This window comes from Phalacrocorax carbo, chromosome 1, assembly GCF_963921805.1.
Source record: "Phalacrocorax carbo chromosome 1, bPhaCar2.1, whole genome shotgun sequence".
Lineage (NCBI taxonomy): Eukaryota > Metazoa > Chordata > Aves > Suliformes > Phalacrocoracidae > Phalacrocorax > Phalacrocorax carbo.
Window position 1 is genome coordinate 30531112 of NC_087513.1, and position 27631 is coordinate 30558742.

At 38.4% G+C, this 27631-nt stretch overlaps 1 protein-coding gene across 4 annotated transcripts in view; it reads left to right on the forward strand.

Annotated features, from left to right (window-relative positions):
- DOCK4 (dedicator of cytokinesis 4) overlaps positions 1-27631 on the forward strand; it is a 254956-nt gene that overhangs the window by 110272 nt on the left and 117053 nt on the right. For all 4 annotated transcript variants that reach the window (XM_064447407.1, XM_064447417.1, XM_064447423.1 and 1 more), the window contains exons 9-12: positions 11379-11460; positions 12062-12122; positions 14034-14166; positions 15736-15824. In XM_064447407.1, the coding sequence (XP_064303477.1) occupies positions 11379-11460; positions 12062-12122; positions 14034-14166; positions 15736-15824 (365 nt within the window). The remainder of the gene's footprint in view (positions 1-11378; positions 11461-12061; positions 12123-14033; positions 14167-15735; positions 15825-27631) is intronic.

Sequence of the window (27631 nt, forward strand, 5' to 3'; positions counted from 1 at the left end):
TCCTGCCCAAAGTCCCAGTTGCTTTGCTGACCTTTACGTTTATGTAGAGTTTCTGCCTCTGTGTTACGCCAACATACTGCTGTAGAAATGATTTTTCTTAAATCTGCAATGTGATACACAGTTCTTGCGTAGCAGTGTCTTTTCTAAACCATTTTCTTAATGTCATAATTTTTTCCAAATATCAATGCTATTAATAAGACAATTTCAAGGCAGCACTTCAGGAAGATGGAGTGTGGTAAGATTTTCTCTCATTGATATACACTTTACGTCTGTGTCAATATGATACGAATGTCTTATCACAAATGATTGATGCCTCTGGCCCCATCTGTGTGAGGAGCAGAGATAAGTTGGCATGCTAATCCTCCCTCTTCCTATCACCTTGAACAACCTTGTTTGTAACTATCATATTGCCCTCAAATGAGCACAGATTTCTTAAGCAGCACAAAGAGGAATAGGCTGTTTACCCAAGGCCAATGAAAGCAAACTGAGTTTTCTATTTTGTGATCTTTTGCTGATATGCTTAATGTTTGTGTAAACTCCATACTATATGACATACCAATAACTATCAAAGAATAAGGTTACCCTTCCTTTGTTGTACCCTCAGCCTCACCTTTTTAGTGATGTTCATACACATCAATCTTTTTATGCCTTACTTCTTTCAGTTCTGCTATTACTTTAAACCAATTAAATCACTTTCCGAAGCCTGAAATCCACATTCTGTTGGTCACAATATTTACTACTTTGTGGTCTAACTTTTTTTTTTCTCAGAAAAAAGCCATAATGTCAGTTTTTCTTCCTTTAAGAAACAAACACTTCCCTCCCCCCTTATTCTATGAAAATCTTAAAGGATTTTTGTGTAGTAAGAGAATGTTTAAAGGCATCTTTTGCAGCCTCTGTCAGCATCACCAAACCTGAGATCTGCTCTGTTCTAGCACAGCTCAAAGAACCTGACTTTTAATCATCCCTCTAACTGAAGTCTAGAAAACTGACTATTGTTAATTGTTAAGTCAGAACAACAGCAAGGAAGGGCTTGGAGACCTCTTGAATCAAGCTGATGATGCATTTCCATTACCCAGAAGGCTCATGACTGGAAACCCAAGATGCCCTTCTTGAAAGGTATCCCATGGCCTTTCTTGAACAAGAGCTCAGAGATACAATATTACTTTAAGCACATAAGTGGGTTACACTTGAATTTCAGTATGTACTTTGCTTAGGATCAGTGCTTCAGACATCAGCACTCTCAGTGGAGGAGACTTGAATGGTTAAATTCTTTGTTGCTTCTAAACAATGTTGAACACTAGACCACAAAGGAGACTGAGGATATATCTGTGAAGCTGTAGTGTGTGTACTCAGTGCAAGGCTACAGAAGTTATTAAAAAAGTCCAGGAGAAGAATCCCGTATGGATGGCCTTCTGGCTAATCAAGAATATGTCACATGTTGTGAGGAACGGTTCATTAATTATAGTCATTTGCAACTTCAGGGCAGGCAAAAACAAGTGGTAAAGTGCATGGTAATTATTAACTCACAGAGGTGGAAGATGGAGAAGAATGTGTGAAGAACTGTATTTCCATGAAGACCCAAATGGCCCAGCTGTCTATCTGTGCTGCCTTTATGTGGTACTTACACGTAATCACGAAATTACAGAATGGTTGAGGTTGGAAGGGAACTCCAGAAGTCATCTCGTCTAACCCCCCTAGAGCTGGTTGTCTAGGACTGTATTCAGATGGCTTTTAAACATCTCCAAGGATGGAGACTTCACAATCTCCCTGGGCAACCTGTGCCAGTGCTCAGTCACCCTCTCAGTAAATAGTTTCCTGATGTTCAGAGGGAACCTCCTGGGCTTCAGTTTGTGCCCCTTGCCTCTGGTCCTGTCACTGGGCACCACTGAAAAGAGCCTGGCTCCATCTTCTTTGCACCGTCCCTTTGGGTATTAATATACATTGATGATATCATTCTGGGAAAAAAATGTGTGTGTTTTTTTCCAGTTTAAGGATAGGTTTTAACTGTATCTCAGACTAACTTACCTGATCCCAATAGCACAGAATTTCTGGGAGGAATGAACGCTGACTAGAGAGGCAGGGTTCAGACTGGACTTTCGTGTAGTTTTTTCAGCAATGTAGAATTTTTGTAAAGAAAAAATGTATGTACATGAAAGTGATCAGTACAATGCTGTATCATAGGCTACTCACAATTTAGGTGTTCCTTATAAGTTTTAATCTATCATTAGGTGATAGACTACTCAGCCTTTTCCCCTTAAAATACTATTTTTTAAACATGTGTAACCTTCATTGGTACTGTTCCTTGGAAATTATTATTCAGATACCTCCTCATTATCCATGGATGCCTTTTGTCTTGAAGTAGTCTTGGACCCTGACTTTCTCTGTGCAAATGTGCCTGCTAGGCAGGGCAGGGATTTGAGCTAAAGGAGCTAGCAGGGTTTCTGGTAAGAGGGAGCAACCCGTGGGAACCAGAAACACTGAACTAGCTCAGGGCTACTTTTCCTTTATAGTATTTCCACAAAAGCATAATCTGCACTTTTACTGGTTCACAGCGTAGGGTAGTTCAGTGTATTTTCTATTTCCTGTGCAGCGTGCACAAAAATATCTTATCTTGCACGGTATTAAAACTGTGCTACAGCAAATTAGACAAGATCAATGCATGTATATCTATAACTCACAGATTGAGGAGAGACGAAGCATCTTGGCTTTTCTGGCTGGCGGACTCTTAAGAGTGCGTCACTCTAGGTTAGTCACTTATTACTCTGTTTTGTCTCTCCTCAGAATCAAGATAAAACAAAACCAGCCTGATTTTATTTACTTCCTGCTCATTCAGGAGATAGCCCTGATTTTAGCAGGAGGGTTGTAAGACTTCAAAGGAAACGTAAAAGTCACTTTGGCAAAGGAACAGCCACTACTCTATTAACAATCCTTTATGCATTTGGAATAAAAATGCTTCTTTGGATTGGTAACTTGGTATGTACATTTGTTAATGTGGTTGCTAATTTTGTAAAAATTTTCGTATATACATACATGTGCTCAACATATAAGCAGGCTTAATTATTTTGTTATTGGCTTTGTTTAAGGCAAAATACCTGGTAATTTGCCCTTGTGGATGTGAATGTATTTGGTGTGGTTGTAATTGGAAGTAAATACAGGGTTATAAAAAGCAGCTTAAACGGGAAGACTGAAGTTCCAGAAACTTTAGAAGCATCCCTTCAGAAAATGTGCCTCATTTTTTTCCAGTTATTCACTGTGAGCAGAAAGATTCCTACGTGCAGGAATATAGTCAGGACATATATAGTCAGTCAGCCTTTTCTTGGCAGGAGTAGTGAAGTAGCAGTAAAAGTCATAGGGTTTCTCCTCTGCTCAGATCCTAGATGAGGAGAAATTCTGGAGTAGGAGTCATCAGAGGAGATCAGCGAAACAGTTGTTTCTTGGTCCCATTCAGATCAGAGATGTGAAGGATGTGCCTCAAATGAATAATACTTTTTGCTTAAGGATCACAGAATGGTAGGGGTTGGAGGGGACCTCTGGAGATCATCTTGTCCAACCCCTCTGATTGAGCAGGGACACCTAGAGCAGGGGGCACAGGAACACATCCAGGAAGGTTTTGAATGTCTCCAGGGAAGGAGACTCCACAACCTCCCTGGGCAGCCTGTTCCACTGCTCTGGCACCCTCACAGGAAAGAAGTTTTCTCTCATGTCTAGCTGGAACTTCCTGTGTTCCAACTTGTGCCTATTGCCCCTTGTCCTGTCATTGGGCACTAATGAAAAGAGCCCAGTCCCACTGTCCTGACACCCACCCTTTAGATATTTATAGGTATTGATGAGATCCCCTCCCTCAGTCTTCTCTTCTCCCGGCTAAACAAACCCAAGTCTCTCAGCCTTTCCTCATAAGGGAGATGGTCCAGTCCCCGGATCATCTTCATAGCTCTCCGCTGGACTTGCTTAAGGAGTTCTTTGTCCTTAAACTGGGGAACCCAAAACTGGACACAGTACTCCAGATGGGTCTCACCAGGGCAGAGTAGAGGGGGAGGATAATGTCTCTCGATCTGCTGGTCACACTCCTTTTAATGCATCCCAGGATACCATTGGCCTTCTTGACCACAAGGGCACATTGCTGGCTCATGGTCAGCTTGTTGCCCACCAGCACTCCCAGGTCCTTCTCAACAGAGCCGCTTTCCAGTAGTTCAGCCCCCAGCCTGTACTGGTGCATAGGGTTGTTCCTCCCCAGGTGCAGGACCTTGCACTTGTTCTTGTTGACTTTCATGAGGTTCCTCTTGGCCCAGCTCTCCAGCCTGTCCAGGTCTCGCTGAATGGCAGCACAGCCTTCTGGTGTATCAGCCACTCCTCCCAGCTTAGTATCATCAGCAAACATGCTGAGGTTATACTCTGTCCTATCATCCAGGTCATTGATGAATATGTTGAACAGGGCTGGACCCAGCACAGACCCCTGGGGAACACCACTAGTGACAGGCCTCCATCCAGACTCTGCCCCATTGATCACGACCCTCTGAGTCCTGTTGTTGAGCCAGTTCTCTGTCTACCTCACTGTCAAATACTGAACTGAACTGCCTACTGTGGAGTTCCTCCACATCCAAGGTAAGAACTCTGAAGTGCTGGTCCAGTCAGTCTGTGTGTCCTATTAATTACCTTTCCATTTGTTGTTTTACAAAGAAAACAGTTCTGAAAGTAAAAGACGTGCTTACTGTAATAGCCTGACCCATAAAGTACTAAACATATGGTAGTGAAACATTGGAACCTGAGCCTCTTAGGTACCCCATGAATATGCAGGCTACTTACCTTACGGTGAGAAGGAAATCCCCCCCCCCCACCTTCTTGAGTCTGGTTGTGACCTGAATATTCTGTTCTGGATTCAGAAATTCTTCACAGGTACATACCATGACCAATGAGAAATTTCAAAATCAGGGGGTTTGTATCTTACAAAGATTTCTATAGGTCTGTCCTCTTTCTCCCCTGTACCTATTAATATTTAAAATTATTTAAAATATTTAAAATTTTATCTTTCAGATGTCAATAGCAAAAATATATTTTATTTATCCCTCAAAAGTAAGTAATTTTTTGGTAGCTCAGTTTTACATACTCATCAATAGCAATAGTATAAGCAGATATGGTTTATGTAGCAGGAAGGATGTATATGAAAGGAATGTTTGGCACAGTTGTGCCCTCCAAATGTTTTGGCCTTGTGGTAGGTTCTGTAATGTCCTCCATACAGATCGTTGCCAGATAATCAGAAAGGTTCATCCTGGCTTTAAGAAGTTCTAGATGTTTTAACAACTTCTCTTACTAATCATTCATTTTATCTGACTTTGTGCAATGCTATGTAATTTTCTGTCATTAGTAAGACATTTTTGATCAGTCGTTCTTTAAATGCTGGCTGTTTTTGAGTTGCAATAGAATAACATTTTACTTCAGGGTAGTGTTCCAAGTATTCTTTGAGGAGCTGACATTTCAGCAAGGGCGTTTGCACTGGCCTGACTGCCCAGACTGTCCTATTCAGCAGTTGAATGGGAGCTGCTGCATGTGAATTTGCAGCGAAGTAGCTGCTTTTGTGGGTAAGTAAAATGAGGTAGATATGGTAGGAATGAGTTTCTAAAAAAAGGCGCAAGTGTAGTGGAGCAAGAAAATGCTTTTGAAAGGGGTTGGTTTTGTATTTTATGGGGAGATGGAGCCTGTTTTTAATAATATCTTTCATATATGTTATTCCCAGGTGTGAGGGTGTGTTAGAAATCAGTTGTATTTCATGATGTAGCTCAGTTCCTCTCATGAATATTCATATTCAGTGAAACAAATGTACATACCTATCTACTGTTTGAAGATTTTTTTTTTTCTCAAATATCTTCTAATTGCTGTGGTAGGAGTGAGGATGCCAGCTTATAGAGACCTTCAAGCTGATCTTGTGTAGATATATGGTTTTTTTAAGCAGACAAAGCAACCCAAGCAAGAGGAACCTGTGGTATCATTTAGGTGTCTCATGCATTAACAAATGACCCTGTTAAAAATTGAAAAGTTACAGGAGAAATAATTGATTTTAGTTACAGTGATGAAAGCACTGCAAGGGGTGACCTGTCTTACAGCGCGTGGAGCTTAAAAAATTAGTTACATTCAGAAATGAATGCCGTGTTAGAACAGGGGCATGTGCACCAGCCATGGCATATCTGTGATAGATTTAGGTAGTGATGAGATATAGTCACCACTAGTGGTGTTCTGGTAGGTTTACAGATCATCTTACTGAGAACATGTTGCAGTTGCACTGGCTACCAGCAAACGGCATCTCAGGGTCAGCACAAAAGAACACAGACTTGCTATTTGTAAACCCCCAAATGGTAATGAATATGCAGGAGCCCAGGTGGTGTTGGAGGCAGGGGATTTTCTTAAATGCTTTAATTTCCATTCACTTTTGCCAGTTCCTCCTGCTCTCTTCAAGTTTCATTTCCATCTTTGGGGAAAGACACGGTAAATCTGCTTGTATCCGTGCTGTTACCTCAGCCAGTGACTAGGATAACAAGACTGTAATTCAGCTTAAAGGATCTGTAGGTCTGCGCACTCATAATGCTGTGCTGCAAAATGTTTATCTAAGGTGGCAGACTAAGCTCACTAGTACTGAGAGCTCCAGCTTCTGGTGAACGTTGTTTCTTTAGTTCTAAATACCTGCTGATAGATTCCAGCGTGCTATCTGTCTTTTAAAACTGTGTTGTCTTTTGGGTCTTGTGGTGCCTCATGAAAAAGAATTTAAAATCACTGTTTCCTGAGCAACATGTTACTCTTTTCAAGGAATGTGTAATGCCACCTTTCAGTTAAAATACAGGTGGATATCTGAAATAACGTAGGGCATGTTCATAAAAATTGGGCTCCACAGCATAAAGCAGCGTTTGAAAGTGTTTTTCTTCTCCTTGATCAATGTTGTCCGCATGGCTGGGAGACATGAAGAAAAGCTTTGATGCATCAAAATATTGTTTTGTTCGATTTATTTTTGTTAGTGTTAATGCTTTGATCTTTATCGGAAATTGGCTGAAATCATATTTTTATAGTACTCAGGCTACCTTTTCTCTCCCCCTTTGCTTGTTGCTACTTATTTTAGCAACAAATTTTAGCAAATTTGGGTATGGTTTCTGTAAGTGCATATACAGGGCCTGACTTACTGTGAAGCGGCTTGTACTATGAAGTCATGTTGGCACATTTATCACTCTGTTGTTCTCTGATTAAGAGTACATTTTTAGGGCTTTCTTATCTTTACTTCAGTAACATATGACATGTTGTACCATGTTTCTCTGTACTTCACCACTAAGTATGAGGGTACCATTTTGTATCTGATCTGGTTTTATGAAGTCAATGAGCATTTAGCTGTAAACAAAGTAAATTCAGATTCAAGTGGACGCCCATTAATGGTGTTCTGGAATGTGATACGCTTGAGCTGGTGAATTATGGGGCAGTATTCTCTTATTGTCTCTCATTATTTGTTTTAGAAATCACTGTAACTTATATTTAAGTAGCATTTATAAAGATGTCTGAAAGTGAAGGTCTACTGAGAACTGTGACTATTTGATGACATAGCTTTGCCACAAGAATATGCCATGTGGTATAAATCTGTCTGGTTCTTTTTTTACATAGCGTGTTTACATATCATAGAACAAGCAATCTACCTAGGCTGGTAGTATGACTGGTAACATTTTCCTGCTAATACTAAGGAAATAGGGGTCACTTATGAAAATAGAACAGTTTGTGGCCATGTTTCTTTTAAATGCATGTGTTAAACCTGCAGATTTGGAACACACTGTTACTTCACTAATACATGGGAAGTTACAGTACAAAAATCCCTTGTTGACCTTATTAAATTAATCTTGCCAGCATTAGTTATTTCCTTATTTTGAGTGGGAAGACAGCAGAGTTTATATGTGTACTGCATGTTTAAGTGACTAGATTGGTGCTCATAAAAAATTCATTGCAGTCTAAAGAAGAATCACATCGTCTTAATACAAAGGAATGGTATTTCTGCTTTGGGGTTCGGCTGTGTGTATGTGCCGTGTATATGCATGTGCAACCGACTGCCCAGAAAACTGCTGTGCAAAAAGATCCTAGCCCTAGATTTGACCCTCTGGAGTTTTTGCTGATGTTTGAAGCCAAGTTTTCAGATCTTGGGAATTCTGTCTTTATTTTGTTTTAGGAAGGCTGTTTACTTTTCTCAACCATTTTCTAACCTGTTTGTCTCTATAGAAATCCTTTGAAATGGTATATAAATGCACATGCTCTCTGTACTCAGATATAACGTTGCCATTTTTTTCCTTATAATCTTGCAAGTCTAACTGCTTGCATTTGCTCCCTGGTAAAGTTCAAAGATAACCATTTTAATCTGAACTGTAACTGGTGCTGTGATATGTTTCAAGGAAAAAAAAAAGTATCAAAGCACTGAACAAGGATTAAGGTTTTTATTTTTCTTATCTGTTGTTTTCAGTTTGCTTTTTTCATTGCCACTGGGTCCTGTGCTTCAGTCAAACAAAATTTCAAATTCAAATGAGGAAATTAGATCTGCATAACCATTACATGTCTGTTGCAATCAGTGCATTTCTTTGTGGTGTGACAAAAGTCCTTGGCTTTTAATTGTGTTGTGAATCATAATCTCATGGTCTGTGAGTATAAGCAGAGCTTGAAAATTTCATATTGTAGTGGATAGTGAGTAGGAAGCTTTCAAAAGATTTGCCTTTGTTTCTGCAGAATGTAACTTCAATAAACAACAAATACACTCCCAGTTAAATTCAGTATTTGCTAGTTCATAGGTAAACTATGAAGACAGCTTACCCACAGCCAGACAGGTTTTTTTCTGAATGTTTTTTTTTTCTTTGAACCGACATGTCTAGTGGTGTTCTTAGAGACAAAAAATGCAGTGAAATGGGGTATGTATCTATGTGTATTGTTTTAAATAGCTGTACAGACTGAAGACAAGGTGATGAAATTTAGAATCACCTTGTATTGGCCAAATTTGTATTGACGTGTACCGATGCACTGCAGGCTTTAGTGCACAGAAGCTGTATTGTTACTGCTGAAACAGAGACATTTTCTTTTTATTCAGGCTTGCATGGTGCCCAAAATAATGGGGTCCTAAAGCTTTAGCACTTTGGTAATGTAAATAATAATCCTTGCTCAATGTAAAGCAACTTTGTGTGTGAGACCTATAAACAAAGATTTGCACTTTTTTTACTGTATTTTCCAATATTGCAAATGAGCTAAATCTAAATGAAAAGGCAGAATTATTTTGAAAACTATTTTTAAATCAACAGCAAAATACCAACTTGTTTCTCTGTAAAAATATACTCACATAAACAGTCGTTAAAACTCAATTTTAAAGTTTCCATGGAGACCTAAGCTGCACAAGTTGGCTGTATCGTAAAACGTGAATGTTTCTGAGAAAATAGGATTTTCATGTACTTTGAGGTATTTGAGTTCAACTCTACTACTCTTAGGTTCTGCCTTTTATGCTGTCTGATAAAAAAAGATGCATAGCTGAGGATTGCACAAATGTTTTCAAATAACCACAGTGAAAATGTCTAATTGTTTGTAGGTTCAGCCTGGATAGCTGGCACATAAAAAAATAAAGCATTCTCTAGGCGTAGTTCTTAAGAAATGTGCTCTTGAGTGTAACAGCATCCTGGGCTGTGTCAACAAGAACATAGCCAGTTGCTTACGGGAAGCAATCATCCCCTTCTGCTCAGCGTTGGTTATACCATGCCAGTTTGGATCCTCCAGTACAAGACCGATATTAATGAACTGAAGTGAGTTCAGCAGAAGGCCTCACATAGGTTGCGGGCAAGAGCTCCTGACCGTGGAGGTCAGGCTGAGGCAGTGGGGCTTGTTTGGGCTGGAGAAGAAGCTGTTTTGAGGGGAGCTAAATCACCTGCCTGTACCTACAACAAGATCAATAACATCAGTGGTGCATGGTGGTGTAATGAGAGACAAGGGATATAATTTGAAACAAGAGAAGGTCCATCTGGGTGTAAGTAAAAAATTGAGGACAGTGAGACACTGGAATGGGTTTTCCAGAGTGGCTGTGTCGTCTCTGTAACTGAAGGTTTTCAAGACCTGACTGGTTAAAGCTCTGAGCAAGCTAATCTGACCTTATTATCTGACCCTTCTTTGAACAGGAGGTTGGACTTAGAGGCCTTTTGAGGTCCCTTTCAATGTGAATGACTCTGATTCTGTGAATCATTGATCCAGATTTTCTACAAGGCAATTGCTGGTGCAATAAAGATTTAATTAGTCTCTATTGAGTTGGACCTTATACAACATATTCTTAGTGATTTTCCAGCTGCATTTTGAAAAGCTGTGAATGGTATAGAGCAGTGGTAAACCATGTTTAGCCTCTGGGATAAGCAGAAGAGGCAAATACAACTGAGAAAAACCTAGCTGAACTTTGGAAATTTGGTTTCTGATTTGAGCATTACAGGGCATCCAGACTCAAATGTCTGGTCAGCTGGGGCTGGGCGCAAGAGGATCAAGAGAAACATAACACTTCAGACTTCTTTGCTTTTCCCATCTTCCATATCTCTCAGTGCAGAAATATGATTGTTACACTTCCTATGAGGTTCTATCTTGGAGAAAATGATCCAAAGCATGGAATGTTTGTTTCTTCATAAACTTCCCATGCATGAATTGCCAAGCTTGTTCAGAGGTTGTCCATAATGGACCTGCTATGAAATAGAAGTGGTTCAAAAAGTAACTTCTCTTTCAGTGGGGTCTTATGCCCTCTTCTATCCTGAAATAAGAATTCCCTGAATCTCCCTACTAACGGTGTTAGTACTTACATCAGCTGCAGCATTTAACACCCCACAGCAGATTGCAAAATAGAATTCTGAAAATGAAATTTGCCCTGCTGGAACATCTAAGACTCTTACAAGACTGTGAGAATCAGCGTGCTCTAGTGAGAGATTTTGAAGGAGCTAAGTAAGAAAAATGTCCCCTAGAATCATCTTCCTATCTATGAACAAGGATATTGGTTGAATAGGGGTGTGGCAATGTTGACATTTGTTTAGCAAGAGTCAATACCAACAGACAAACAACTCATTTCAGTTCTAGGATAAATGGATTTTATTGCTTGTGTTTCTCTGTGTACTAGGCAATACAATATCATTCTTCCAATGACAGTCAGTCTTCTATTTTGTATTGAGCTTTTAGTAATATTGTTAGATGATTAAGTCATTCACCACCCTTCACTAGCTCCCTTTTTTATTGATACAGCTGAGACTTCTAGAAAGAAATTAATTCTTTTATATCTTGAGTAAAGTTGCATCTGGTAATAAGATCAAAATGAGGTCTATTTTGCTCTGGTGGTGTTCAACATATCTGTCGTATTTGTTTTCTTACAGTGAAAGATTTTTTTTAAGACTGAATAGAAATGGTTTGCCAAAATGTCCAGAAAAGCCTGAAAGACACTGTTCTCTCTTTGTGGTGAGTTATTCCTGTTCTCAGTCTTTGTTGTGCTGGGTATTGAAAATAGAAGTTGGATAAAATTATTGTTCTGTGGTTGACTCAGAACTGCCCCCTAAGCTTTTACATTGTTATGAATATCAACTCTAAAGACTATGGTTAAAGTGTATTGCTGAACTCCTAAGTTGAATGTCTTCTGGCAATACGTGGACACTCATCTAAACTTCCATGTGGGCATGTGTGCCAGTCTTCCTCCCTGCAACAAGGACCAGTTAGTTTTCCTCCTTGTGCATTTCACACCCAAAATACTGTTTGTGCAGCACTCCCTGTAATTTCAGAATATTAGTAACTGCACAAATGCACCGCTGCTGTTCAAGGCACACAGTGAGTCTTTTGTGTCCTCCCACTGATTTTGCTGCATAGCCCATGATATTTTAGGACAGTGATTTTGAGTCCATGACTGCCAATTTGAAGTCTTAAAGGGATAATTTGTTAATACTGTATAAATTAACTCACTGTTCATTTATCACTTTCACTGACAGTGAAAGCAGCGTGTAAAGATCTCTTTAAATGTCACATTTTAATCAGGAGTCAGAAATAATGAGGTTCTGATCTTGTGCAGGATTTGGGCAGCAGTGAGCTCAGGAAGGACATCTATATCACTGTGCACATTATCCGCATAGGTAGGTATAACCATTTGTGAGTAGAAATCTTATATTTGTTAGACATATGACAGTAAATAAAACTGCTTGGGGTCAGCTTTGGGATTTGTTAGATTAGCTAGGCCTTTTCTTTTCCAAAAATGTATTCAAACACCTGGTTTTTGATGGAAAAATTGCTTAGGATTTCTCTGCACTGTGTTGTGTTATTTTTCAAGTGTACTGCTAACTGAGTTAAGATGCAGGATATTTTGTTGCTATCACAAAACAAAATGAAAGTGTCAAATATGAACTGTCTTAAGATGATGGAGGTCTTTGGGGAGTCCATTCTTGTTTCAAAGAGAGTAATTTCAAGCATCCTTTTTTCATAGAAAAAGTTGCCTGGAAAATTAATGCACCTAATTAGTATATAATATCAGATACATATCTGAAATTGCTCAGATTAATTTTGTCTTCTCCCTGACCTCTTTAAAAAGGGGGAGAGGAAGGAAGTGGAGGAAGTCTCATAATTTTAATCTTTGATGCTATAGACAGATACCATGTCCTCTAGAACAAAGTGGAGGAGAAGAAAAGTGTGTGTTTGTGTTAGGTATTTATTTTAAGAAGTTATCCTCTGGGCTGTACTGATGTGAAACAATAATCTTCGGGTCTGCTTCTGACCTCTTAGATATATTGTTTTCTTTGTAAACTGTCTCTGTAGTTGCATCAGTGCAGCACTAAATATAACTTTTAATCCTATTTTTGAAAGGTATTTTGCTTTGAAATACAGTCACTCTAACTTGTGCTGAGTTCTGAAACAACTTGTTACAAAGTAAACTCTGTTCTACAGCTTTGAGGAGTATTTTTTCCTTGCATTTTCATGCTATTTTAGTGCTTCATCAGAATATCAAAATACTGTGTTTTGTTTTATTGGCAAGGACTGGGAAAAAGTATGGTGAACTCTGATGTAATGCAAGTAGATTTGGTAGGAATAAGTGCTTTAAAGAAGAATGGGGAGTGGAATTTTTCTTATTGTATAGTTTTCAAATATATTCTCAGTCAAGTTTATAAATGAACCACTGAAATATAAAAAAGTTAAAATAAGATTTATATGCTGCATGGTGTGAAAATGAACAATTATTCTTCTAGCTCATGATGCATAGGAATATTTGGAGGAGGCATTGCCCTGCAGCGACTGCAACCAGAGGCTTTTCTTGTCAGAAATTAAGACTTGGTGGGAAAGATACATAGCTGCCAGTGCACAATTGAATAAAATGGTTGGAAAGAGGGCAATTTCAAATGCCAGGAGCACAGCAAGAAGACTGATCGATTGTATTTAAATCAAATAGAAAAGGCTAGGGAAAATATTTTGTTTCAAATCTATTTTCCTTGGCTGCCTTCTTTCTTGGCTTATCATAAATTGTTCTTCTGTCCTTTGTCATCATTTTTCCCCATGTTTCATCTCTATTTGATTTTTCCGTAGCTCGTCGATTATCCCCTTGCTAGTCAGTTGCCTATTTGGAAGCAGCATTTGATTAGTCAATTGTGTTGGCTTGTAGAAATCACGGGTAGCAACAACCACAGTAAAATAATTGTTATTGGACAGCAAATGTTGAACACTCTGTCATGTCTGAATTTGGAATTTAATTTGGTGGTGTCTTGAGTGTGCTATCACTGGGTATCAGAAAGTGTTGGTTGTTGAGTGGAGGTCATGAGAGAATGAGCAGTACATCTGGCCTGAGACTTTTTAAGATCACTACATATTTAGTGGACTTCCTGTACCATTTGTTATCCTAACATAGTACAAAGATGGACCAGATTAGCAGTGAGTACACTTGGCATCATCTACTCAGACCTGTCACCATACTGAGCTGGATTGCTCTCTGCCTCCCTTCTGTGGTTTTAAGAGAGACAGTTCCATGTGTTATGAATCAAATATGTATTTTTTTCTGGCAGGACGAATGGGAGCTGGAGAAAAGAAAAATGCCTGCAACGTACAATATAGACGGCCCTTTGGCTGTGCAGTCCTCAGTATTGCAGATCTGCTGGCAGGAGATTCAAAGGATGACCTCGTCTTAAAAGTATACATGTAAGGAGTGCTTCTTTCTTAATTTTTAAAAGTATCTTAGAGTCAGTTTGTATCAGAAGAAGTGATGTTAAATGCAGTGTGAGTAATAGCTGTGGCTCCTTTCTGTCCCAAAAAAGTGTAGTAGCTAATATTTTTTTTTTTTTTTAAAAATTAGTTTGGAAAGTTTTGTTAGTTCTACAGATGTGTTTATAAAGTGGGATAATATTAAAGATAAAGGTTACATCCTTTTAGATCTTTGTGTATGTTTCAGCATTTTTCACATCCTTGTAAGAGCTTCTGGAGCTCTCTTTTTATGGCAACATGAAGTGCTTTTAGAACTTGTATAAACATCTTGTGCTGCCTAGGCAGCTAGTGAAAGTACTTCATAACTACAGAAAAAAGCAGGCAGAGTATCTTTTTGTGAAATGAAGCAATTATATAATCAATTTACACAAAAGAGTAATTTACACCAAAGTGTAAAAGGTAGTTAGCACTAGAGAACGAAAACTCAAGAAATAGATTTTCAAGTGAATGGTTGATTAAATAGTGGATTTTAGCTGACAGTAATTTGAAGAAAGTTCCGCTTTCTGGTTGTAGCAACACAGTGCATGTAACTTCCTGCTGATCACGGACATTATAGTAAGAACAGTTTCATGGGGTGATCTATTCTAAGTACATAAACCTGGGACACATATTGTCAGGAATTGTGAGGAAGTTCTGCCCATCCCAGGGTTAGCACTCAAATCTTGAAGGCATGGAAGTCTTTCAGGCAGCCTTTCTCCTCTCCTCTGTACCCTTCTGTGCGGAATTAGAGCTGCTGGGATCAGTGCTGCAGAAAAGCAATTAAGTGTGACAGTTGACATGTGGGCTGACTTTTCTTTAGACTCCAGGACGCTAAAGTCAAATAAGTGTTCTTTGTTGACTAACAAATTGTTAGATTTGTCTGCCTATTATATTCGAATTTGCCTTTAATCTTGCTTGTATGTTTTAAAATAACAAAAACAATGGAAGAAGAAATATCACTCAAAACCAGATTTGGTGCTAAGACTAAGTCTGGTCTAAACCATGAAAAGTGATCATTAGAACACGCTCAGTTTTTCCTTATGGAAAAGCAGCTATTTTCTAAATGTATACTGAAATTAAATTTGCTCTTTCGCTGACTACCTCCTGAAGATCACATCCTCTTTTAAGTAACTCTGAAGTGTACAGCACAGATTTTTCTGTCTACTAAGACTAGGTCTGAGTCCTGTGTCTCCTCTTGAGTGTCACAAGATAGATTTCTGTGTGGTTTAATACTGAAGGAAAGATCTATACAGATAATGAACTTGGTCATGGCTGAGTTCCTGAGCATAATTGCTCTTGTCTTTCTCCCACCCTTTGCCACACGAAGCAGGTTTTTCCGTGGTGCCTTTCTCAAATGGTTAGAGCACTCTCACCCTTTCCATTGAGACAGTTTCATGGGACTTTATTAGCTCCTATTGTGTTACTAGTTCTGTGGACAAAAGAGGATTTGTTTAGAGATATGTGGTGAAGCTGGTCTGAAAAACTTGTGTTCCTTTTTCAGAGTTAAGAAAGTTATTATTTTTCTAGGTGCAACACAGAGAGTGACTGGTATCAGATCCATGAAAATATCATTAAAAAGCTGAATGCACGTTACAACTTGACAGGCTCCAATGCAGGTGAGTAAGTTACCACACTTCTGTTTGCATTCTTAGGGTTTCCTTAGTTTGCAAGTGGTTCTATTTTGGAAGGACTAATGTTTATGACAGAAATATTTTTTCACATAGAGAAGAATACTCATATTAGGTGAAAAAGTATGATATTGCTGTTCATGTGTACATCTAGGAAAAAAATCACTGAATTTTTTTTTTTAAGGGGCTAAGTAATTTTTTTCTGTGCTGAGGAGCTACAGTTTGCTGTGGAGTTCTGTTCGCATGTCAGGCTCATCAAATTGTTGATCTGTGTTGCTTAACATTTCTGCTTCACATTTTCGTCAGGAATATAAAATTTTTAATTGACATTATATATTAATTAAACCTCAGAAAAAAATGAAATGGGAGCTACCAGTGCACCCTGCATTCCTACTGGCCAGCTAAGCAAGATGCAGAGTTGATATTTAAGAACTTACCAAGAGTCCTCCATAGTCACCTATATGGTCACTGTAACTGTCAGCAAAATTAATTCAGGTGTGAGAGCTAAGAAATAGGGGGACAACTGACCTTTGTTATTGTGAGATGGTGGTTTGACCTACAGGAGATGTTGGATTTGCATTTTTTGTTTTGGTTTTTTTTTTTTCATACCAGCTTGTTAACTTTTTCCAAATGCTGTCATCCAGGGATGCAGTCATACTTGAAGCCTGAAATTGAAGTTTATGAGTCTATTGTCCTTGTGTTCAAATATTTTTTTTTCTCCCTCTGAAATGTTAATTAGTTGAAATATGACTATAGAAAAATCTCATATGAAGTAATTTTCCAGGTTGTACTGTAATTGTAATCCCTTTCATGTAGTTGACTACATGCCTTGTTAACTTGATTTCAAGCATAATGATTATCTTGAAAATGTAGATTCAAGAATCTTTAGTGGACAACTAAGAAGCACGTAAAAGCTTATGTTACTTACCAGCACTGAAGTTATATATTTAACTGTTTCTAATAATATTATTATTTCTCATATAGAGTCTAACCACATATATACATACATTTGAAGTTTAGAATATCATATCACAGAATCCCAGGTTGGAAGGGACCTCAGGGATCATCTAGTCCAACCTTTCTGGGAAGAGCACATCTAGACAAGACGGCCCAGCACCCTGTCCAGACGACTCTTGAAGGTGTCCGACGTGGCCAAGTCAACCACTTCCCTGGGGACAATATTCCAATGGGTGACTGTCCTCAGTGTGAAAAATTTTCCTCTTGTGTCCAATCAGAATCTCCCCAAGAGCAATTTGTGTCCATTCCCCCTTGTCCTCTCCCTGTGACCCCTTGTAAAAAGGGAGTCTCCATCTTCTTTGTAGCTACTCCTTAAGTACTGGTACATGGTGATGAAATCCCCTCTGAGCCTCCTTTTCGCAAGGTTGAACAAACCCAGCTCTCCCAGCCTATCCTCATATGGCAGCTTCCCAGTCCTTGATCATCTTGGTGGTCCTTCTCTGGACCCCTTCCAGCCTGTCCACATCCTTTTTGTATAGCGGGGACCAGAACTGCACACAGTACTCCAGGTATGGCCTGACAAGTGCTGAGTAGAGTGGGATGATGACTTCTTTCTCTCTGCTGGCGATGCCCTTTTTGATGCAACCCAGCATCCTGTTGGCCTTCCTGGCAGCAGCAGCACACTGTTCGCTCATGCTGAGCTGCCTGTCCACCAGGACCCCCAGGTCCCTTTCCACAGAGCATGCATCTTAATGGACAATAAATATAAAAATCATATAGTGAAAGTACAAGAGCACATTACTGAGTAAGTATAATGTTGGGCTTCTTAAATAAGTTAACCATATTCACAAAGAACAACCTAGTCTTGGTCATTCTGACTGTCCATGCAATACCTCCTTACTCTGTGATATATTGCTTATCCTATTCCATTCTCAGGAGATAAGAGCTCACAGTTAAATACCCAGTTGTCCTAGGAGACATTGGATAAATTTGAATACTCTTAATTATGTGAATATTCAACATGAAAGACCTGTGGGACGTGAATTTTTTTCCAGGTTACAGCGGGCTGGAAACTAAAGCTAGCAAACTGAAGATCAGTTACATTTTGAAAAGCGTTGTCAGGGGGAGGGAGGCAGGGAGATGAGCAGCACAGAATTCCAGTAGTGCGTGTGAAGGTTGAGAGGGAAAGAAGTAGTGAGCACTAATACCACTTTGCGTACTGAGCAACTAAAAGTTAAACTATGAAACGTTATTCACATTGCACACATGAAATTTGTTCCTCTGGGACTGCTTAGCAGTCTGAAAAAGCACTTGCAAGGCTTTAGCAATGCGTTCAGATACTTCTGCTAACACCTCATGGAAAATATTGTTGTTACGCTAGTTTGTATTTTTCCTTTGCTGTCTTTTTCTCTAATAGTATTGAATGGCTGGTTCTGAAGACTCATTAGCCTTGTCTGCCACGTTATAGTTGTCAAAAAAGGATAAAATCTTGCATTACAGGAGACATGGGCATTTGTCTCTCAGGAACCATTGTAGGTATGAGCCAAATATAGAAAAACTTGAAGTTTTGGTTCCTATCACACTTACCCTTTTCAAATTACATTAAAAAGACTTAAGGAAACACAGTAAGCAAACAACAGCAAAGAGGCTTTAGGCTATTGTCTATCTTCTAGTCTTGTTTCCTCTTCAGATTCTGTCCTGCACAGTTTCTTTCAGCTCACGAGGTTTTCAGACTAAGTCTTTAGTTTCTACAAATTGTTATGTCCCACTGCTGAAATAGTTTATCAGATAGTTCATAATATTCTTCAGAAAAAAAAAAATTCTTAATGCAAAGGCCAAATTGTACAGCCTTTGCTGCGTTCAGTAGCATTGCTATTCCTTATGTTGTGTTTGTAGTATTTGTAGAATAATTACTGATAGATCTAGACGATTTCTTAATTATTAAGCAAACCAGGTTTCAGTAATATCTGGAGTGGAGCTGGCTATAAAAACTTTTTCCTATAATATTTTTTCTTAGAATTAGAAGCTAGTTACTTTATTTTAAAATACAGAAATCTGTGGAAAAAATGAATATTCCTGCGTAGAGATCACACCTAATTACATCAGTCTTACAAGGAAAATTATGCATTTCTATTCCTGTATCTGTGGGACTAGAGACCAGTGAAATGTATACTACAGATATGGAAAGCAGTAACTGGCTTACCTCAAACCATATAAAATCATCCTTTATCCCCTTGTAGTACATTTTAGATAGTGAAGGCTAGCTGAAATCATTGCTTTCATATCAAAGCTTGGGCTTCTGTCAAATGTCAAAATCTCTTTGTAGGTTTGCAGTATGGGTCATGGTTGCAGATCCTATTCTTTGGTTGTGACTGCCAAACTATACTCTGGGCTTTTCGTGGGAATAAAATAAAAAACCAGCATTGGATGTGGGCTGTTTTTCTCTTTAATAAAGCAGGCACTAATGTACAAAGTGCCTTGTAAACTGTTATTGATCATATAATAGCTGTTTCATTTGTCCACAGAATTACTGTGCCATGAGTGAACCTGTTGATTTTTAAAATGGTTTGAAGTGCATTTTAGGACAAAGGGCAAGAGAACAAGGCCGAATGTGGTTGTCATTAAACATGGTTTTATAAAAAATAAATAAATAAACAACAGAGTGTGCAAGTCCAATTTTCCATACTTATGCAAAGTCATGGATTCCTTTTTTTTGTTCTGAGGTTGAGTATGAATTTATCATGTGCAACTTTATATTTGTGCCTATGACACTGTCTGGTTTTTTTAATTCCAGTTCTTTAGACTTTCAAAAGTTGAAATGTAACTTTTTTAATACAGCACATAATGATGGAGGGATGTCTCGTAATTGGAGCAGTCTTTTATGTCTAGTGTTTGGAGCAGTCCTTTGGGCTCTGAAGGTAAAGGGTTCTTGTCCACAAAAATCACCCTTTTCTGACTCTGAGCAAGTTGCACAGTTAAACAGTGATGGTTCTTACTGTAATCCCTACTTAAATGCCATCAGCATCTTCAAAGTACCTCCTTAAGCACAAGATCTTCCTGTAGGCACCTAAAGCTAAGGTAGCTTTCATTTCGGCCACTGCTTGAAGTAGAGAACGGGTGGGTAGCTGGGCGCACCCAGGCCACTTGCAGCATCAGGTTATGGGTGGGCTGGATTTAGCTTCCTAAGCACTAGGCTGAAAAAAAAATGCTGGAGAGTATTTCTGGGACTCTCATGCCCATGTTGTTTCAGGGAATAGAAAAATGTTCACTGGGTTTACCATAGAAGTTATTTACTCCAGTGTTTGAGATAGTCTTCAAAGACAGAAAATGTCTTGATTTAGACTCTGATTTGGAAAAGGATTTTCAGTCTGTTTCACATGTCCCAGATAACAATGCTAATCACTTGGCTTCTCAGACTTCCCTGCAGCAACTATTCAACTTTGTATACAATCAGAAAATATTCATTATACCATGGGGAAAATGAAAGTGGCTCTAAAGCCTGCCAAGAAGCGCATGACTTTCCTAAGTGTGATCTATATTCATGTCCTCTTAGCAAATCCTGTAGAGGTGAGATTTAAACCTTGGTCTTGTGTTACATATCAATATTCTCCCCAGTGAGTTATCTTATAAAAAGCATATTAAAAAATTGATGAAAAATGCACCACAACTTTCTCTTTCTTCACCCTCCTTCGAGAAGAAAGACTGGATAGCTTAGTTTCAGTCTGGATCCAAATCCAGGCTTTGGACTCTTTCATGGATTGCATGAAAACAGCAAATGTAGTGGGAAGGTCTTTTCTGTGTCATTATCCTGGAATGCTCTGATGAACCAGACAAGAGTGATGTAACCTAACTGCATGTTTACAAAACGCAGTGTGTTGTATTCTGTGGTAGCAATGCCAAACCTACATTGCAACTCCACTGGAAATATTGATAATTATACATGAACTTTAACTGATGGGAGGGCCTTAAGCTTTAGAGGAAACATATTCAGAATGGTGGGATTTCTCTTGCCATTCTTGTCTCAGGCATGATTTCTTCCATTTATTTTATTTTTTTTGTTTAACCTGGTGGCAGTGTTAATTTTTTAGCTATTGCACAGGGGATCAAAATACAGCTCTTGAAAAATCTACATAAATCATATCCTCTTGGATACAGTTTAGGTCATAAAAAGAAAAAAAATCACAAATCACTGTATTGTGTCTAATAGATGGCAGGAACATGAATTTTTAAATGTGGTAGAGGCAAGACGTGAACTGGGAGGCTGTTTTAAGACAAATCCAGGTTGTGGTTTGATTTGTAAAAGATTGTCTTAAGTCTGTCAGCCTCAAATGGTTAATTTCTTTATTTAAAAGAGAAAGATGCACAATTAGATTTTTCAAATGAATAGTTTAGTGTCTGTAATAAATTCAAGCTTGTTTCCATGTACCTGTGCAAAAATCTGCAGGCAGAGGGTCATCTAAAGCGATGCTGCCTAACAAAAGCAGACTGGTCAATAAATGAGGAACTGCATAGTGCACTGATTGCAGCATGGAGGACTTCAAGCCCATATTGTTGACAGATGTTTGCCAAGAATCCCATGATGAGGAAGGACAAACTGTGATCTTACAGGGGAAAGTTATTAATCAAATCATACAATAAGTTAGGTTGGAAGGGTCCTCAGGAGGTTATGTGGTCCAACACCAGTTCAAAGAGAAACCAACTTTAAAGTGGGATTTAACTTTTTTCAGGGTCAGTGAAGTTGCTCATTCAAAGGCAAATTTCATTACGCTGTTATCATTTGTATTCAACCAGACCAAAGTAAGTTTTATAAAGCAAAAATTATTTGGGTTTAGGGAACTGTTACGTGGGTTTTTTCCCCCAGCGTGCATGTTAGTTTGTACTAAATCTCAGTCTAGCTCAGTGGTCATGTAGGACTCTGTCAGAGAAGGCACAAGCATGAACTCATCTGACAAAACACAAGTTCTGAGACAAGTGTGGCAATGGAGGCAGTTGGATAGAAACAGTGGTATGTGCTTTGGGGCAGGGTATGTCTTCCCATGCCTATTTACCCACATTCAACAGCCTCTTGGCGTTCTAATAATATCTTTTCTCTATGGTTACTATTAAAAAACTGGGTGGAAAACCATATACTTCGGCTGTTTCATCTCCTATTTCACAAAAGTAAGTTTTGGCTTACAAACTCCTTGATTCAGAGGGCCTGTTAGAGTTGTTATTTACCTTTCAGTGGAGAAACTGCAGAGGCCCCATGAAGTGATATAACTGAGGAGCATAATTTTTCACACTTTGTGTGATAAAAGCTGCAAGACATCAAATATAGCAGGGAATTTGCAGCTCAGTATGAGTTTAATGTATGCCGTATTTCTAGGAACAGAGTTGTGGTAACTTACAGTATTTTCTAGATACAAGAAGTAGTGTGACTATGTTTGCATGACACTACCCCAGGAGTTCACAGCATTACCCCACTCAGTTGTTGCAAGGAGAGCTTCTTCCTGTGAATCAGCATGAGAGATGTTGGATGGGAAACAAAACGTGCATTCCCTGCTGGGAGAAGCTGTAGCTGCTGGCCACAAAAAGGAGGTCCAGGCTCACAGTGGAGAGATGAGTGGAGCAATGGCTGATGGAAAATGAGGAACAATGAGGGCCAGAGTGGTAACATACTCTACAGAGAAGATAGAACAGAACAAAGTATGTAACTTTTAAGTAACTCCTGGGCACATGATTAATCACATCAAACTACCCCCTGCATCTGTGCTCAGCTAAGAGAAGATCACTGGCGTTTGTCCTCTGTAGGGTTCACAGATGTGTCAGTGGTGCTCTGAAATGTATTTTGTATCTACTCATCACTAACATTTAAACAGCAAGTGCATTTGTTAAATTACTTGAGTTCCGTGACAATTTATTAATCTGTCAATTTAAATCTTTGTTACGTTTTGTGACAAGGAGATTATGTGTATTCCATTTTGATGTGTTTAAGAATTAGTTGTCACTGAAGGCTGCTATTTCGAATACATTTACAATAAGAGCAGTGCTCATATATGCTTCAATAAGTACACAATGAATTAAGGCATTCCTTTTTGTTCTCAACAAATGCTAAAGCTAAAAAATTAAATATAGAGAGAATTTTGCACATAAATTGTTGTTCAAGATCATTTGGTCCTGAATGACAACTTTGATGTATTTAAAAAAAGCCACTTTTGGAGCAGGTTTTTAGACAAGGATTTGTAGAACTTTTTCATGTAGTTTTTACAGGGTGGATGATATTTATCAGCAATCTAATGTTAAACCTTTTTCCCCAAATTCAGGAATCACCAAACCTTTGAAATTTGTAGCCTAAATCTAGCATGTAATATTAATTATGGTAGTTTTCGGAAAATATATTAATCCTTAAAGATTACAGACTTATAGACCAGTCAGATGTAACTTTGTACATTTTTACAGCAATTGAAGCTTGTGTTATTGTCTGTGAAAGTTCTGGCTTTACCATAAGGACTTAAAAAATCAGGTTCAAGGTAGATTTTTGGTCGTTACCTGTAAGTGTACTTCATATAACATGGCTTGTAGACTGTGCTGGAGGTGAGGGCTCTAATAGAGTTAAATTAATACTGTGCTCTTGGGTGTTGCTAAAAGACTTGTTTTTAGAGAAGAATTAAAAATGTGCCATTGTGATACTGTCAGGGGCATCCTGTATCCAGTAGAAGATAATGACTTGCTGTTGTCTCAGTACTACGATTATGCATGTGATTGAAATGGCACCCAATTTACACCCTGAAATTCCTAGCTAAGGCTACAGAATGAGAATAGCTGGCTCATATTTCCATCTTGGAGCTGGGTTACGTCCTAGCAGTGAGGTTTTTATAAGCCTTTTTCCAAAAATTCATTCTGCTTGTTACTATTAAATAGTGTTGTTGACTTCCTTTACTTTATCTGCTGAAAGAATAAAAAGTCTTAAAACTACTTCAGATTATAAATTATAGAACATATATGCATGATTTTAGCTCCTTCAAGGGTTATATTTCCAAGTTCATTATAAACATTACCTGGGCTTTTATGGTGGTGGAGATTTGGGTTTTAACACTTTCTTTAGGTCCCAGTTAAACGTTGACTGTTTCTTTATTTGAAATAAGACACATAACTGGAATGCAAGCAGCTGAATTTCTAATACAATGGTGTGAAAGCGGTTTGCGTGGCAGAGCTGCACTTCATGAAGGAGAAAATAACAGGTGTTTCCCTGGAACCTTTTGTCTGTTATTTGCGCTAGAAGCAATATAAAACACAAATTATATATTTTGTGCACTGCCTAATATCCTTGTTAACAAAATGGTATGTAAAAATATAGTTCTAAAAATTTTTGAGCAAGACGGTTTGCCTTTGCAACATGACAATGTAGTGTGGAAATGGGTATTGACATGCTGTGTGTACTGTTAATAGAAGAGGGCATCAATAGGCGTACTAAGGTAAGAATTGAAGAAATTCTTGCTGAGATCTTTATTGTCTGTATAAAGAGGTGAGACTGGATGCTAATAGTAGCCACTTAGCCTTCTGGTCCTTTAACCTTCAGCCTATGGTGATTATGGCAAGAAATACTTGAGGCTCTGCCATCTACCCTGTAAAGAAATTCCAAGACACTTTTCTTGTGATACTATAATGCTATTTGCATTTAAGTGTTTACATTCCATGTGAAGAAGGAAGAAACTCCAGCTTTCTGCACTTGAGGGCATTTCTGACAAAAGCCTTAGGTAAAAGAGCTCATTTAATTCATGAGTTCCAAGAATTTAAAGCTGAGGAAAAGGCAAAGAGTTTGGAGTTTCCTTTGATAATTCAAAGTAATCACAATGAAGTCTTTAACAAGGCTAGCAAGGATTGAATCTTACCTCTCCTTTTTTCCCATCTCTGTTCCCAGGCTGTAATTTGTGGGATTTACTGTGGCCAAATTGCACCAGACATAGACAATTATTTTTCCCAGATCACATTAAATCAATAAATTACTTGTTTGCCAATAGCAACGTGGAAATCTACTGGTTTTATCTTTGTAGTGGTAGTTTGGACACTTTAAATACTACCAGAAATGGGAACATCTGTAGGCTTTCAGAATACTTTCAGCACCCTTAGGCAGCTTTATTTGGACAGATGCCTTATTTTATTACCTTTCTTAAAATACAAACAGTGCTGAATAGCATTCTGTCCGAGTTGTTTTTTTTTTTCTATCAGCTTCCTGAGCAGCTGCTAGGCATTTTCTTCTTAATATGATCTAGGATTCTCTGCCACCAGTAGATAGAAGCTGAATGTAAATGCTCTCCCCTCCCCCCAGAAGCTCAAATGCAAATAAATGGTCTGTAAGCGTAATGTACAGTTGCTTTTTGTCATAACTAAATGCAGAAATCAATAATGCAGTATACAAGCTGTTTTAAGGTAAAATGACAGATCTAACAAAAATCTGGAGTGCTCATTCAGCAAATTGTAAATTTTCTGTATTTTCTTTTATCTGAATGATAATAATCTGCGGTGAACTGTGGTACAAGTTAATTGTGAGGAATTTCATGTGCTTGCAAAAGAAATAAAAGCAGATCTGTGCCCAGCACCATAGAGTATTGTAGTAATATTTTCAAAACTGGAGTAAATAAAGAATAATAGTTAACAGAAGACGTTTTAGTTACTGCTAGGGAGGTAATTGAAATTTTTTCTGAGGGGACAAAGTTACACTATGTACCTAATTAAAGAAAATGTGCCAGTCCTTCAGAGACTGGGTAATCATTTTCATTGTTCTGTTTTAGCTCCTAATATTCTGGAAATGGAAAATTTATAGTTACAAAGGTTTGGATATTTTCTAGGTGTAACTATGTCATCTGTGGCACTGCACGTAGATGGTGTAATGATCATATCAACCAGAGTCAGATGCAGTGTGTGGTGGCATGTTGAGATTTCTGTTTTGCTTTGTCCGTGCATAGCTGTTCCAGCAGGAATGCTCTAATTTTTTCTAAAGCTGATAATTTTGTTGTCTAGTGCATGAAATAAGTTGAGAAAGAACTGATGTTCGCATACTTTATCAGAATGGAATAAATTAAAACTAAAGGATATTACCTGTGTTATATGACAGAAAAGGTATTCATGTTTTCCATAGGAGAAATGTTAATGACTTAACTTTCTATTTCTGTGTAAGAAAAGAATATCTCTGCATTCTTTCGATTTTATTCCTTTTCCTGAGTGTCTTCTCCATCTCTCCCAAACTGGCTGCTGACCAAATTCTTTGGAAGCCTGCTCTACCTTGACCCTGTCTCATTACTGTCTGGTGATTAAACCTTCCTTTCTAGGAGCAGTAAGGTTTCCTCTCCACCCCTTCCTTTCTTCTCCATGGAAAAAGCTTTAATCACTTGTAAATTTTGTTCAGTGGCTTTCTGGCCATTATGGAATGCACAACTCTGGGTGCATTTTCGTGAGGAAGGTGGTCTCTTTCAAACTAGTCGGTTCCTCTTCATTCCTCTGTTTTGCAGTGTGTCTGAGGGAGTCTTTCTTCGCTTCAATTGAATGTGCAACCTTCTGAAAGTCTGAATTCCTCTGTGACGTGTCAGTATGTTTTAAATTATGTTAGTTAACTCTAACTGATAAACAGGTAACTTGATTTATAATAAGGATACAAACTTTCGTCCTTTGTAAAATACGAATTATTTGATCTTTCTAACGTACCCCATGACTGTTATTTCAGATGCACGGTTCCTCAGTCATGATGGGTGTCTAGTTTCTTTGGCAAGCATATTGTATTTTTGTAATCCCATAAATATCAGGTTGCTGTGGCTTGTAACTGGCCACAGGCTTTGTGTTTAGCTGACAACACAGTCCTATATGACTTTGGCTGGCTGGACTTGTCTTAGCCTGCCTGAAGATTTGTTCTAACTTTTGAAAGCATTTATCTAATGACAAAATAATAAATTATATCTACTTTATTTTAGCTCTTGCTTAGCTTTGTACAATTCAGTGGTGTAACCTTCTTTGTTATATATGTTTTCTATTTAATAGATAGTTATAACATGTAGTTATTCTGTGTAGAGTTAGCTATCTATAACTCTAGACTAAAATGGAACGTAGAAGAGTAAAGGCCTGTGACCATAACTGAGGCCATGAAAGTCACTGGCATGGGATGAAACTAGAGGCCCCAGACCTACAAACAGCTCACCAGTGGCCGATTACTGATCATCAAATAGTGTGACCTTGAGAGCAGAATAAAACCAGTTTTAGGGGAAACAAAGAGAACAAAGAACAGATATGTGGCATACATAAAACATGTCATATATGATGAATGAAGATGTAATGTGGACTTGCAGACAAGTGAAAAAATAACAAGGTGTAAACCACATCAACAAACATAAAAATTGCTTCAAGAGGATCCTGGAGAGAGAGGAGGAAGAAAGAGGCAACAGCCTACTCCTCATGGCAAAGGACTTGGGATGCTGATAACTTGTTCACCATACACCACCTTCCCAGGTTGAAACCATTGACCTTAAGACACCAGAGGGGCAGAGCAAGGGGCAGATACTGGAAAGATTGTGTGTATATATGTCATTTTAACAGTGTTTTGTTTGGAGTGTGCTATTATCATTGTAAATGGACCAATAATAACTCTTTGATTAGACTCTTATAACTTTCATTAGGACTAAAAATAAGTTCCTGACTTTTCATATACAGTGTGTTCCTTTTGCTCATCACAAGATCCTGAATCTAACAAATTAGTGGGAATTCAAGCAGCCTATTCTGTAGCTTCGGTGTCACTCCCCAGTAACAGTATGCATGTTCTGATTTTAGGCCCTTAATGCAGGGGGACCTAGTTTCCTTGCAAAATTAGCAGA